This window comes from Cryptomeria japonica, chromosome 10 (genome assembly GCF_030272615.1).
Source record: "Cryptomeria japonica chromosome 10, Sugi_1.0, whole genome shotgun sequence".
NCBI classification, from domain to species: domain Eukaryota; kingdom Viridiplantae; phylum Streptophyta; class Pinopsida; order Cupressales; family Cupressaceae; genus Cryptomeria; species Cryptomeria japonica.
Window position 1 is genome coordinate 911,254,261 of NC_081414.1, and position 15,710 is coordinate 911,269,970.

Below are 15,710 nucleotides of genomic sequence, written 5' to 3' on the forward strand. Positions count from 1 at the left end.
TTTTCTCAAGTATTCTAGAAAAAGTTGGGTTGAAGTTAAGGAAAAAAATGCTGCAGAAATTATTACAATATCCCAGAAACCATAAACTGTAATAAAAAACTAAAAAATCGGTTTGACCAATTAATTTAAGAAAACTGCAGTTTTCCAGCAAAAAATTGGCATCAGGGCTGAGTGGAGTTTAATCAGAATAAATTATGATTTTTTAAACATATCTGCAACTATGCTATAGATATCTAAAGTCATAAATGTAAGATTGAGATGTTGCATGAAATTTGTATTTTAATGGGTCAATATATACAAGTTACTTATATATGGGATTATTATGTTTGCAGATTGATAAACCTTTACAGCGACATGGTGGCAGGTTGGAACACAATGAAACATATTGTGGATCTTGCTATGGGGCAGAAGCGGTATGCTTTTTATTTTCTTTCTTAAAGTCTGTCTTTCTCAATTAATTAATGGGAAGTAATTATTATTATTGTTCGACAACTTCATTTGAATGTTACATAAATAGTAATTTGCATGACAGTATTCTATTAATGTAGTGTAGTTATTAGTTATTAATGTAGTGTAGTTATTAGTACCTTCTTTTATTGAAATCCCTCTAATATCTCAGATTAATTCTTTGGATTTTTTCAGTTTACATCTGAACAACATATGGAGATTTTAATGGAAACTAATGCTTAACGTATAAAGATGTGAATGATAAACATTGTTCTCCCCATTTTGCACAGAATGATAGATATGGCTATCTAATTTTGTGTTTGAGAGTCTTTATATGTTAAACGAAACTATGTTTCTTGAAGGATCAAAACTGACTACGGTGGGCTGGAAGCCATCTACACTGAAAAAGTATTGGTTCATCTCTTACACAATAACATAATGTTATAGTAGGGATACTGAACATGAGAAGTTGCTATCAGTTTTAGTAACATGCATGTGCTCATAGAATCATAAAGCTATTACAAATTTGTTGGGTTAAAAAATTTGACATATCATACTCATTCTCTCGGTTATATTTAAATCCAGAAGTTTTAAGATATGCATGCTGTTCTCTTTCACTGCTCACTTTATATATAACTTAGCATTTTTGAAATGAGAGTTGCCTATTGTTGTGACCTTTTCACACATCGCCCCATTGCTAACGGGGACCCCCTCTTTGCTAGCTTCCTACTTCGTTAGGTTAGGGTTTTGGCTGCTTAGCGGGCAATTTTGCATTTTCCGTGCCCGAGTCTCAGAGTTTTGATCATGCCTAGTGCCGTCTAGGGTTTTTGAAGTGTTAGGATCAAGTTGCAAAAGATGATATTTTTTTTATGATCCTAAGTTTTGCTAAGTGTTTGAGCATTTGAACGTTAACGTGTTTTTAAACATGCGCATCAATAATTTTAAAGTGCTAAGATATTCACAAACCTTTTGAAGTTGTTTTCTCGCTCCTAAGGTAATATTTAAGTTGGTTTCGCACTTTATTCCAACATTTTCCTGGCGTTTCGCTCATATTTTTGGAAAATTAGTCTAAGTCCAGTTAAATTTAAAGTCGCTGAGTAATTTTGAGTGGTTAAAATGTTAAAATCCTAAGGGAAATCCATATTCCAAGGGTTAAAGGGTCAAAATCCATGCTAGAGGTGATTTTCCCCTCACATTCCAGACTACCCAACCCATTCCCCTACTCAAAATCCATACTACACATGGGTTTCCCCTGGAATCCATACTGGCCACTAATTTCCCCCACAGTTTATCCACACCTGGAGCGATTTTCCCCTGGGAATGCTAAAATTTAGCTAAGTGTCAGGATTTATCCAGACACCCATTGAATTTCCCCTGGGAGTGCGGATTGGAGTGCAAGGATAATTCCATGCCTGGGTCGTTTTTCCACCAGGATTTTTGTGACAACTAAGTTAGGATTTTTTTCCGGATTTTTGTCCAGACTGGGTCGAATTTCCACCAGGGAGGTATTTTTTCAAGTTAAGTGATTTTTGAGTGTGGATTTTTGTCCAGACACCCATCGAATTTCCCCTGGGGGGTGATTTTTGCAAATTGAGTGCAATTTTGTCTGGGTTTTTGTCCAAATTCCTATCGATTTTCCCCTAGAGGGTGATTTATGTGCATTTTGATGATTTTGAGCATGGATTTTTATCCAAGCATGGGTCGAATTTTCCCTATGAGGCAAATTTTGACACTTCAGCGATTTTTGAAGGGATTTTTTAATCCCAACCTATAGCGATATTCCCCTGGAGGCTTTATTTTGGATTTAAATTGCAATATTTTAAATAAAAGCCCCATTTTGATTGCTTTTAAATAATTATTAAATGATTATTTAAAATTTAAAAGCAAATTTAATAACTTGCAATAATTATTAAATGTTTGAATCTTCTAGAAGCAAGTTAGGGTTTCACCAAGCAAGTATTTATACAAGTGTTTTTTTTATCCCACATTGCTTGTGTGGTGAAAGTTGGAGCTGAAAGCAAGTATATGAGAGGAACTTCACCATTATTTTATTATTATTTCTGCCAGGGGTCTCCATGAGAGTGATTTTTTTTTCAAGTTGGGCGAATTTTTTTTATCAAGGCATTTTGTGAAGTTTGGGATTGAGGATTTATTTTCCTCCATTTTTTTCCAGCTTGCTGATTTATTCCTCTTGGCTGCCATTAAAGACTAGTTTCAGATTTTCGATTTTGCTAAGTTTGGCGATTTTTTCCAAATTTAGCAATTTTTGGTGAAAGTTGGCGAATTTGTGTTTGGAGACCTTGGGCGATTTTTCCTCCACCATTGTTGCTTGCTGGTCAGACCTTCATTTTTGCAGATTGCTGCCATTGACAACAATTTTCAGAATTTTGAAAATTTCGATTTTTTGCGAAGGCAGGCAAATTTTTGTGTTTGGGGTTTCCAATCCCAACTTGGGCGATTTTTTCCAGATTATTGCCATCCTCCATTATTGCAGATCCGAGCTACCATTGGCATCAATTTTCAGATTTCCATTTTAGCGCTAGACTTGGGAAAATTTCGATTTTGCTTGGAGGCCACATTTTGGTGGATTTTTCATGCATGTTTGTTGGCTGTCATCATTTCCAGCCTGCTGATTCGCTTCAGATCTGAGGTTTGCTTCAGATTTTGACCTCCATTAATGGCTGCCATTAATTTTCAGACTTAAGTTTTTATTGCCCAGCCAATTCTAACTTAAATATTTAGCATTTGGAGACATTTTGTGGAGTTTTCTGTGCACTTTTTAGACCATTTTATCGCTGTTGCAGGTTTGAAACTCCATTGTTAGGCTGTTGTCCTCAGAAATTTCATTTCCAGCCACCTAACCAATTTTGGCGAATTTGCTTGGGGCTGTTTCCTAAGCCTTTTTTCATCATTTTCAGGGATTTAAACCACTTTGCAAGGTGCTGGTAAGTCTGAAGTGTTCGATTTTCAGACTTGTCCTCAGAAAACTAATTTTTACCAGCCATACTTACATTCCAGAAAATGATTGTTTTCATCAATAAAACTGATTTCTATTGATTTTATGCACATTTTGAAGATTACAACATATTTTAAAAGTCTGAATTTTCAGGTTGTCTTCAGAATTTTGACCTCCATTGTTGACTGCGGAAGGTGTCTTCAGACATTCATTGTGTGAAAACACAACCTTTCACACCTTTCCTAAGTCATCATCAATCCGGTATGCTCCTTTGCATTCTTTGCTTGCATATTTTCTAAGCATAAGGAGGTATAAATGAATTTTTATGGAAGGCTTCCATGCCTTAGTGTTGTCACACATTGAACGTAATTGCTAAAATTTACCAAGTGTATGGATTATTTTCCTGACTTCATGCTCTAAACTAGCTAAATCTCTAGAAAGTCAGGAATTTTATTACAAGTATTTATTTTTATCCTAGGACTAACTTCCAGTTTTGTACAGGTGCGATGTCGAAGTCAGGATACAAGGAAAGGAAAGAGCTGCTGAAGACGTTGGAGATTGGATTTTATCCAGAGTTCAAGATTTCATCCAGATGGAGGGAGATCACTGATACCAACATGCATTTCCTAGACTTCGACCAGATGCAGCGTCGGATGTTCGGATCCAGAGATCAGGTTCCTTCTCCAGCATATGCGAATATTATGAAGAGTGGCATTTTCCATGCCGCTGGGTTTCCACAATCCATACAGTGCAGTGAGTTGATCCTGGAGTGTGCACGATGTTACGATCCGCTCACAAGAATGATCAAGAGTCCGAAGGGTGTTGTCATCGCCTACCTTGCTGAGGATGCCATTGCTGAGGTATTCGAAATTCCACGCAGTACAGACATGAAGGATGTGATTAAGGAAGATAATGCAGACAGATACACGAAGAAGATGGGTGTATGCAAGAGTTTAATTAATAAAGAATGGATGATTGAACCTAGAAATCATCATTCCAAGGCTCCCAAGACACTTATGTGCGTAGATTTTAAGGAGGAATATAGTGATTTGATATTCCTACTCAACAGAGTGATGGGAATGCCGCAGGGAGCAATATTTCATGGATGGATGTTCTACTTCATCCAGGATTGTCTTAAAGGGACACTAGTGAATTGGTCTAAGATCATAAGCGACAATCTGGATTTTCAGTTGAGGAATGTAGAGAGGTCCAAGTCATTCGCCATGACTTCTTACCTGGTGTACTTGCTTGCACGGTTTGTTTCATACAGAGGATTAATATGCAAAGGGGAAGTCGGGAATGGGCAAGGACAGTTTAAGAGTTATGAATGCTACCCCCAGTTGAGTATGCACAGAATTGAAGACTAAAAAAAGTGAATGATGCATTCACTATGTACATCACACAGATGCTGCAGGGCGGAATCCACAGAAGATTGTCCAAGGAGGCAACAGAGTTAATAGAGAAATATGGATCGTGGTATATACAGTTTCCCACTTTCACATACCTCAGGATTCATGGGTTTCAATCTGAACCCTACAGACTTCCTAGGTATCCTACTGATAGAATGATATTGTTGGAAGTGGTAAGAGAGCTTCTAGAGTTCGATGTTATCCAGAGAGAGAAGCACAGGGCAGGAATGACATTCCCTATTTCAGTTGGGAAGACGTCAGAGGTCTGCCAATCCGCCATAGCTGCCAGCACTGCAGGTGAGGAGATTGCATTCTACAGATTCGCTACCTACAAGAAAAGAGAAAGATTTGATCCAGACAAGAAGGTCGGAAGGATCAGAGGAGAGAAGTTCACTCACAAGGTTGACATAGAGGATTATTGGGCTAACTTAATGGATGAACAAGCAGTAAAGAGAAGAATGTGGTCCAGAATGTCAGTGGATTTCATGAGGAAGTGTGGACTTTTCCTCATCCCTGATCAGGTATTAGATGATAGAGATCATACACACCCACATTATGAGAATGAAATGAAGAAGGCAATCCTATTGCCAAATTGGTCAGAGTCAGAGGAGACTGATCTGAATATATTGATGAGAGAAGTCTTGAATTTCTCCCGCACATGGGTAGATATGCAGATGAACAGATTAGTTGACATGGGTGTTCCCTTCACTTATGAGAGGATGAAGACGGAAGAGTCTACTTCCGAGGATAATCAGAGGACTGTCAGTGATGTCAGGATTCATGCAGACGAAGAGAGTCAAGCTCCCAAAAGAAGGAAGAACATGCATGGAGAAGTCAAGGCTAGAGAGAAGAAGATTGAGGATGTGAAGAAGAAACAGAAGACTATCATTCCTTCACCCCCTCCCAGTGTCTCATCAATCGAAGTGATTGAAGTAACAGAACAGAATAAGGAGACTCAGTAGTGTTCCAACACAGTGATACTACCAGAGAATACTCAGGAATTTCATGCCACAGCAACATCTGCACCTCCTAATGAGAATGATGACCAGCCGGGATCCCCTAGTGTCCTTTTGGAAGTTAGTTTGGGAAATGATGTATATGATTGGACCAGGAATAATCCTGATGATAATGATGAAGTTATCTCGGCACTGAAGGACCTTGATCAAGAAATATGTCTTGATGATGGTATGGAGATGACCGCTATTCTTGAATGGTTGAGGAAGAGTATGGAAAAAAGTAAACAAATGATAGAAGTACAGCCTATTGAGGATATTGATGACTACCTAGCTAGGACTGCTAAGAAGAAAGAGCCCAAGAGAGCGGAGATTTTGTCACACATAGCTAGAGATGAGACAGGAATGTGGATTGCGCAGATTGCTGTTCCTAGAGCAGGTGTGACAGCGGACACTGCTACTCCCATGGATTTCCAGATCACTTCAGTTGCCCTTGGTCGTCCATCCGCAGGGCAGGAATTTCAGGAGATTGGTGACAACCTCCAAGCAATCAATGCCAAGTTAGACACAACGATTGCGGAGAATGAAAGGTACAAAGAAGAAAATATTAGACTCAGAGAGTATTGTTGACGTGTATTTTGTACACTATCAAACACAGAATAAAATACCCAAGGGTACCTTATCCTCTCTTGAATAAAGTTGCTAACTGCTGAAGATATCGCAAGAAGGATCAGTTAGGATGACTCCAATGTTCTTGTATGTAGGATCTCTACGTGTGGATAAGCTCCAGTGGTATGATGTGATTTGCTGGAATCACAAGGGGACTTACATTTGATGCTTGAACTTCTAATTTGCTTTGAATATTGCTGGACACAGGATTTTACTAACTTTGACTTGAAAAAAGGAAAAAAGATGAGGGCGAACAGAGGATCTAATCCTAATACTAAGAATGTAGGAGCAATGATTGATCTTTGGTGAAACTCTAACTAGGTCTTGTTTTGACATCGCAGGACCATCTCCACAAGGCTAGTGCGATCTTCGAAGGGAAGCTTTATGATGTTCAAATCATCACTGCAGGCATAGACACCATCAGGTTGATGCATATCAATGAAGAAGCGACAATTGAAGTTAGGCTTAAGCTGAATGATTCCAGTTGACTACGCAAGGCAAGTCTGCAATCAACAAACTGCTAGTAGTATGGATATACGAATTCCACCATCAATCAAGCACATTTCTTCCACTCATCTAATAACATGAAATCAAATACGAGAAGTATAAAGACCATGCAAATTGTCGAATCGACCCATAAATTTCACCATTTCTTCAATGAAGTTACAAGTCTTTTACAACAACCTCTTGGCAACAATCTTTGCCTTCTCTCTCTACTCTACTCTAATTGCTATTCTATCAACTATATTCTAACTCTTCCAACTATTTACATACTATCTCTAACTTATTGCTAATTAGCCTTTACAAAATGAAATGCCAGGGCTTATATAGTGCCCTCAATACAATTTGATGGCTTTGATCAATTCAAGATCAATGGCCAAGATTCAACAATGAAAACCCTAATTAGGGTTTGTTACAACCATTACATAACATTTAATGCTTGACCAATGATAAAATTGTATTGCTTGGACACATGTCCTCTCTGGAAAAATCGACCAATGGATAGCCGGGGTAGGTACACCGGAGTTTGTGCCACCTTCCATGAGTTAGGTACATCGAATCTGGACATGCTGAGGTGGACCACACTGACTGGAGAAGTGATGACTGGGATGCCACCTCATCTGACACTTGTAACTTGGTAAATATTCAATTTGATGTTGTTGAGAAGCTATCTTTAATTAACTCTTCTGAAATTATCTGCTTCTTCAACGAACCCTTTGTTCTGACTTCTTGTGTCCTTGATTTGCAGGATGATGATGTACCTCGCCTTGGAATGCTGGATTGGAAGAGGCCGCCCTTGTCCTTGCTTGATCGTCCTTGAGGAGACCGTCCTTGATCTGGCTTGATTTTCCTTGAGAGTCGCCATCTTGGTACCTACACAACATTTCAAAATTAGTAATAGATATTGCAATGCATAACATAGATTAGATTAAAGATTAATTTTAGGAACAACGTCTTGATGGCAAATTCGCTCCACTTCAAACCAAGTTCGCACTCCCCTTGAATGGAAATTTCGCAACTTTCCTCAATGAAATTCGCACTTCCTCCTTGTCTTCTCCAAATCGCATGCAAAGGAAGTTTGAATGATGATTTGAAAATGAAATAACTCACCCCTCCTTTATAGGCGCTCACCCTCTCATTTACCTCTAGGCCGACTTTGTAAAAATAAGGCAATTAAAACAAATTTCAAATGAAAATCAAGGCCGACTTTTATAAAATATAATCCAAGTGCACCAATTTTATTAAAATTAATAATTAATTAAAATGCCTTCGTGATCAATTTTTTTGAAAAAGGCAAAATTAATTAATAAATGTTTCATGCGCTATTTTTAAATGCTAATTTTAATTGAATATTTCAAACTTTATCGATTTTTAGCATTTAATGTAATTTGAAAATGATGTTGGCGCCAAACATGGAAGATGTAAGGGGTACAAACCACATCGCTCTGGTCCCTGGAAGAGGGACAGGAGCGAACTATCCTTTTAGTCTTGATTCTTTTGCTTTTTACGTTCAAAATCACTTCCTCTACGTTGAAACTGGCATCTTCATTGGGAATCTTGAGCTTGATCGATTCAATGTTGTAGATGGATGCCTCTTAAGACCATTATCGCCCTGGTCCCTTGGTGAGGGACAGGAGCGAACTTGCTTTTTCTTCCTTGGTCTTTCGCCTCTTTAATCACCAATTTATATCACAAGGCAAGTAATGACTTTGTTCTTTCATTCCACGCATACTTGTCTTTTACAAGGCAAATTTGATATTTGAATGTTCATCGCCCTGGTCCCTTGGTGAGGGACAGGAGCGAACTTTGAATCCTAGCTCAAATTTGTCATTTTTTAACCTCAACTCCTTGTTCATCACCTTTCTAATGACGTTTTCAATCTTGTGTAACTTTGATTTGATGTGATCCTTTAGAAAGAATGATTGATTTTATGAATATCGCCCTGGTCCCTAACTGAAGGACAGGAGCGAACTTTCCTCTTTGCTCAAGTTGGTCATCTTTTGACGTTTGGTTCCTTGCTTATCATCTTCTCAAAGGCATTTTCGACCTTGTGCGACCTCGCCTTGACATAGTTTTTGAAAGAAATGACTAGTCTAATGAATATTGTCCTGGTCCTTGACTGAAGGACAGGAGCGAACTTTGGTTTATGGTGCAAATCTTCCATCATATTGATGTCAAATTGTCTTCAAGGCGTAAAATGATGTCCTTTGTTCCTTCTTGAACGTATGAAATGGGAGTGACATTCAACATTTAAGCACATTTAGACATTTCGCTCTGGTCCTCGACTGGAGGACAGGAGCGAACTTCCATTTATAAGCCCATTCGTGCTTTGCCAATCTTCAAACTTGTCTTCAACGGACTTGTCATGCTCCCTTTCACTTATCTTTGACATGAAATTCGTTTCGACTTGGCGAGAAATTTGTCTAAGGAAGAAATCGCTCTGGTCCCTTGGAGAGGAACAGGAGCGCCTAGGACAATATGGCCTTCACTTGGCGTCTTGCAATCTTCAAATTATCTTCAATGGATTCGCTATGCCCCCTTTTGCTTGCCCCAAACTTAAAACTTACTTGATCTTCGCCCAAAACCTGTCTTATAAGAAAAATCGCTCTGGTCCCTGAGAGAGGGACGGGAGCTATCACTTAAATTCGCCCTGGTCCCTTGGTGAGGGACAGGAGCGATTTTGCTTCTAGGGTCAATTTTCCTCATGATTGCGCTTTCAAGTTATATTCAATTGATAAAATGTATCTCCTTTGATCCTCTCAATTCGCGAAATCGTTCAAATCTTTCAAGGACAAGGCAATTTTGGATTTCAAGCTCCGGTCCTTCAGTGAGGGACAGGAGCGATTTTTGTCTTCCAGGCCCAAATGCTTCACTTTTCACCATGAAATGTCTTTGCTAGGGAAGATATCATCCTGCCTCATGCTATGAATAAAAGTTAATGTCCAAAAAAAGGTCTAAAATTGTGCATATAAAGAAAATCGCTCTGGTCCTTCAGTGAGGGACAGGAGCGAATTTGACCTTCTAGGCAAAAACTTCATCATTTCATTGCTTTTGATCAAGTCTGGATGCTCCATCATGCTCATTTTGCCCTTCACCATGCCTTTGATGTCTCAATTCGTCCAAACAAGGTTAGGAATGGCTCAACTAAGCTTTTTCGCTGTGGACCCTTGGTGAGGGACAGGAGCGCTTCGCCTTGGTCCTCCTGGGAGGGACAGGAGCGAAATTCGGTTTGGATCCTTAGTGAAGGACAGGAGCGAAATTTGACTTTTCGAACTCTCTATCAGGACAATTTTAATGGAATATAACATTTAAGTATAAGTGACATTTCCTTATATGTTTCTTCTTTCTTATACTTTAAGTTATATTCCATATATACTTTCAGGATGTTTGAGAGTGGTTTCAGACTTCCAGGAGTTATATTCCAAAATCTAGCTTTTTGAGGTTTTTCAGTTTCCAGACTTAGTCAAATTCAGGATCAGGACATTCCAGACTTAGCCAAATTTCAGGATTAGGACCTTCAGACTTAGCCAAATTTTCAGGACATTCCAGACTTAGCCAAATTTTCAGGACATTCCAGACTTAGCCAAATTTTAGGATCAAGACATCACTCAAGCCGGACTTGCTATCCGTGTGATCCCCTGGGCGACGCTCAAAATGCAAAGGCTAACTAACAAAACCCTAAAAACCTAAAAAACAAACCCTAAAAAAACAAACAACAAAAAAAAGCAAGGGTCCCCATTTGCAATGGGGCGATGTGTGAAAACGTCACAACAAGTATATTGCAGGGACAAGGCGTGGGGATCCCACCCTTATTTCCCCTATTGCAGTTGACCATGGAATACATTCACACTGCGAGGTAGCGAGAGGTACACACTCCGAGGTGGAAAAGTGGATTGAAACCACAAGAAGGCAGGCAGATGATTTCCTTACTCAGTTTGTCCAAGCATATGATAAGACAACAACGCTTGTATTCAGAATCCAGTATTTGGAGGGAGTTTGGGAAGAATTCCAGCCTATCCAAGAGAAGACTATTCCACGCCTCCTGGCATTGAAGAAGGTTCCTAATTCCATTTTGGTCAGCGAGAACATTGTGCACAGTGGAGACATATATAATTTCCATGGCTGGTATTGTGCACTAGCTTTGAAGAAATCAGCTTATGAGAACGCCCAATCGAGTTGTATGGAGATGGAAGGATTAATTCGGGACATTCAGATGAAAATCCTTGCCTCGATTGAGGAATTATTGGGTGTTGATGTTAGTGATGCTAGTGGTTTACACTTAGCCGAATTAAGAGACAAGATAAAATTTATGTATTTTTGCCAGTTGGACCTTTTGCAGAAGAGTGAGATAGATGACTTGGTCTCTTTGTTGATTCATGTTCATAATTCGCAGAAGCTCATACCTGAATGGGAGAACACTTTGAATGCTTGCTCGGATTCATTGGATGTGATTGATTTACAGCAGGATACCTTGCCTAGCGTTTCCATGGAGGAGTTAGATTCAGTTTTGGCTAGATTCTTGGAGTATGCTAGGAGAGAGAGAGATGCAGGGAGGAATCTTCTAGAAGATTCTCTATATGATGACTAGGTATCTTTCTATTGGGCCATATGTTGGTGGCACCATTTTTGATGTAACCCTAATTAGGGCAATTCTAGGGTTTTGTTGGCATGATCTCGGCCGTTGATCTTAGATCAATCTGGGCCATCCATTTTGTAAGAGACTCTATATATGCCCCTTTGTCTCTCATTTGTAAGAGAGAATTTTTGTAGAATTGTTGGTATATGCTACAGCTATTTGAATCCTAATCATTGTTCAATTGTTGGTGATTTTGCTCTTCAAGTGTTGTATTTGCATTCATGGTTCTCAATTCCTCCAAGTTAGATTAGAATTTAGATTAGAATTTATTTTCATGTATGTTAGATTGAATGGAAGATTTGTTGAGTATATTTGTGTGGAATCCTTAATCCATACCACTAGCCTCTTTCCGCTGGTAAGTGCACCTTGTGTGGTCAACTGGAGTTTGAGTAAGCATAACTTCAACTATTACGCGTCCGTTGACAAGCATCAACTTGGATGGTGTCTTCGTTTGATGGTAATAGTTTGAAAATCATTAAGTATACCTTAGATGATTGCACTAAGCTTGTGTCAATACCTGATTGTGAGACCTTGCCTGGTTTGATTCCACTAAATCCATTCACCATTTCCTACATTCCTAGGATTAGAATAGATTTCCTGAACCCTATTCTTTTTCCCCCTTTTTTAGTAAGAAGTAAATCCAGAGCCTTATTGATAAATCTTAAGTTGTCAGCACACCTATTCCACATCATTCATGATAATCCAAACATTTGCGTAAGTCCCCAAAGTGAAACACAGCAATTCACATCAACCACTGAACTTACCCACTCGTCAAGACCTGACATGTAGAAACTTGGAATCACATTAGTTGATCTCATCCTTAACATCTGAGGTGATTTTGTTCAAGAGAGGGTAAATTACTCTGGTAATTTATTTTGTATTGTTATGTGCATAAAAAACACATCAACACCTATCTTCAATTCAAAATTGGTTCTATCTACTACAGTCATTTATAAATTTTATTTGTTTGTATGAGCTATGATATTTTCATGTTAGACAAGCATGAGGTATTGACAAATAAGGTGTACTTACAGAAGGTAGAGTTAAAGAGATTACGGAGCTATTAGAGATCTTGCAGCATCTTAAGTAAGATGTATGAAAAATTAAAGGAGAAGAAACTTGATAGCCATGAATAACATGTTAGACAAGCATGGCATATTGACAAACAGGGCCTACTTATAGGAGCCAGAATTAAAGGAAAATGGGGCTATTGGAGATCTTGTAGCATCTGAAGTACGATGCATGAAAAATTAAAGGAAAATAAAACTTATTGCCCGTGAATAACAAAGGTGGCTGGTGAGAAGTGTAAATCGTTGTGTGGGTATGCTAATTTGAAATGCCTAAATTTATTTATATTTACATTGAAATAGGAAATAATGATTGAATAAAAGTTGATTCATAGAAAATTTTCTTGGATTGAAGAGGAAATACATAAAACTAATGATTCTCATGCAATATGATTGTATCTATCGAATCTCAAAGGATCTCATAGAATAAATCCATTTAACCTCCGCACCAAAATCCTATTGTCATTTTCATATTACTTGAATTCAAACTCTTACTTAAAAGTCAAATTAGCATGACCAGATGGTGTTAAGTTGCAACATGGAATGAAATAATGGCAAGGATAAGAGTTTCTAACTTTGTTTAAGCTTCCTCCATTTTTCTTGTAAAATACAACCAAAGGAAAATTATCTTCTGTGAATGTGTTGTTTATGCCATGCATTCCTGCTCAAGTAATATGGGGCATTGCAATTATCAAGCTGCGCCATGTATTTATCCTTCTTGTGTTTATTGCTAAGGAATGACATTACTACGAACCCAAACCTTCCATCAAAGATCCCATAGTTAGTACCGTTTGACAATTATAGGCACAAAGTGACTCCCTTGATGTCTCCATGCTCCCTTGACACAATAGGTACAAGATGGTTTTACTCTATACCTTTCAGCCTTGTATATTGTTACACCTATAGAAAACTCAATGTTAGTACTTGCTTGTGTTTGTTGTTGTAATGTCCCCTTCTCAATAAGGAGTAATCAGAGGTCCAATGGCCTATTCCGGAGACTCGTAGGCTGTTTGGAATGAGGAATTAGGGTTTCCTATTTTGTAGGAGGATTCTTCGCAGTTTACAAGGATGTTCTGATCGGAGTTTGGCAGAATGAATCAAAGTTTCCTTCTGGGTTTTTTGTAAGCTTCGTAGTGGTATGACATGCAATCAATTCAAAGGATTTTGTAGAACTTACTATTTTTAGTAAGTTGATGTCAGTTTTCTTGATTAGTGGGTTTTTCTGGGTTTCTCGTGTTGAGCTACAGGGTTCAAAGAATAGTCTTTTTGGAGTTGTTTTTAGGACTTTATTTTTAGTAAGTGTCATTTCAGGTAGTTCTATTTTTAGCAACTCAGTTGTGAGTTTATACCGAGCTCAGTTTGATGGTTTTCAACACTTCAGTCCATAGCTCAATTTGGTACTGATCAGTACTTGTTTTGTTAGTGATTTATTAAATATTAATACTTTACTCTAAAGTTCAATATTTAATTATATTGCTGGACGATTTAGGAAATGAAAGGAGCATTTTATTCAAAATTTATTTATTCTCCTAAGTTTGGCACAAGTTGCAAGTTGAGACCAAGGTAAAGTTCGAACTTTGTGCCTAGGAAGGGGGACGCCAAGGCAAAGTCATGCTTGAAATGAAATGCAAATGAGGAAGTGTAATTTGGACGCCATTTGGAGGTGAATTTGGGGTCTCAGAATCTATAAATATGAGAGCTTGTTCTCTCATTTATCATCTTTGAACATTTTCATAACGAAATGCTACCAAAATTGTGCCAAACCTTTCCTTCGAAGTTGCGTGCTTCCTAGCTTGTACCAGTTTCGTGCTTGAGAGATAGCACCTAGTTGTGAGAGAGCCTATTTCTCATTCAGAGGAGTAGATTGAACTTCAAAGTGACGGTGTTTTCTATTACATTTTCAGTTTTTTGGTTGCTACTGTGTTTTTTGGTGTGTGTTGGGTGTATAGTGGCTGAACCAATATTTTGATCGTACCTCCTTGTCTATTGAGCGTATCAACATGAGTATTGGCTCTGAATTTCTCTATTCCATAGGCGATGATGTCCTCCAAGGGGGAGATGATAGTTTTCTGTTTTGAATTTTATATTGCTGATCGAATTTTTCTGCTGGGACACCCTTCCCTAGCTGCCTTGGGATGCGTGCATCTAGCCGTGGACTTCGGAGTGGCAGGTTTGAGGTTCGGCAATGGTCGCTTATGCCATTTTAATCATTTGCTTTTGATTTGGTGTGATTTGGAGTAGATTTGTGTTAGTCATGAGCATTTTGGTGTTTCCGGTAGTGGCTGGTTTGCGTGTTATGCACTTTCAAAATTAAGAACAGTAATAGTTGCTTAATGTTTGAGTTGATTTTAGAGGCAGCTTCCATTTGTGATCACATTGTTCTTTTATTCTAATCATTTCTCTCTATGTTGTAAGGTTGAATAGTAGTATTATCAACCACTTTTGGACTGTAAAGCATACTCCGCTGAAAAGTGAAAGAGGCTAGCTTGCCGCCTATATTTGATATTTGTAATTCTATCCTCCCGCTGCATAAGCGGTAGAGTGATATTTTGTTGTAATGGTCCTCCCGTTGCATAAGTGGTTGAGTTGAGCTTTGCTGTAAGTGTTTAGTCCTGCTGCTGAAATATTGTGGTAGAGTGATTTGTGCTTGGTTTTGTTCTTGTTCTCCTTGGCTGGTTTAACGCAAAGCTTTCTAGTTTCCTATTCCCACTGGAAAGTGGAAGGGGTTGGCTTGCTGTCGATTATTGTAATCAATACTTTCAGCAGTTTACATCTAACGATCCCAGTTTGGTCTCTCGGTGATCAAAAGGTGTAGGGTTCTTTCCAGTTGGTTTGGATTTCATTTGTCTAACCCTAACAGGTGTTGTTGTGCTTCTAATCTTGTTGAAAAATAAAATAAAAAGTTGTTGTGGATATTACAATGGTATCAGAGCCACTCTTCCTGCCAGCCTGTGATAGAAGGGTTCCATGAGTGGTAGAGATATCAGATACTATAATCGGGAACATAGAAGGCTGCAATTTTAGATACCGTTAGTGCGAGTAGAGGAAACTTTTTTTGAAGTTTTGAGAAAC

The 15,710-nt window shown here is 38.5% G+C and overlaps 1 protein-coding gene across 1 annotated transcript in view; it reads left to right on the plus strand.

Annotated features, from left to right (window-relative positions):
* LOC131050652 (uncharacterized) overlaps nt 1–15,710 on the plus strand; it is a 173,258-nt gene that overhangs the window by 66,105 nt on the left and 91,443 nt on the right. The window contains exon 6 of the mRNA XM_057984863.2: nt 333–413. Within this exon, the coding sequence (XP_057840846.1) occupies nt 333–413 (81 nt within the window). The remainder of the gene's footprint in view (nt 1–332; nt 414–15,710) is intronic.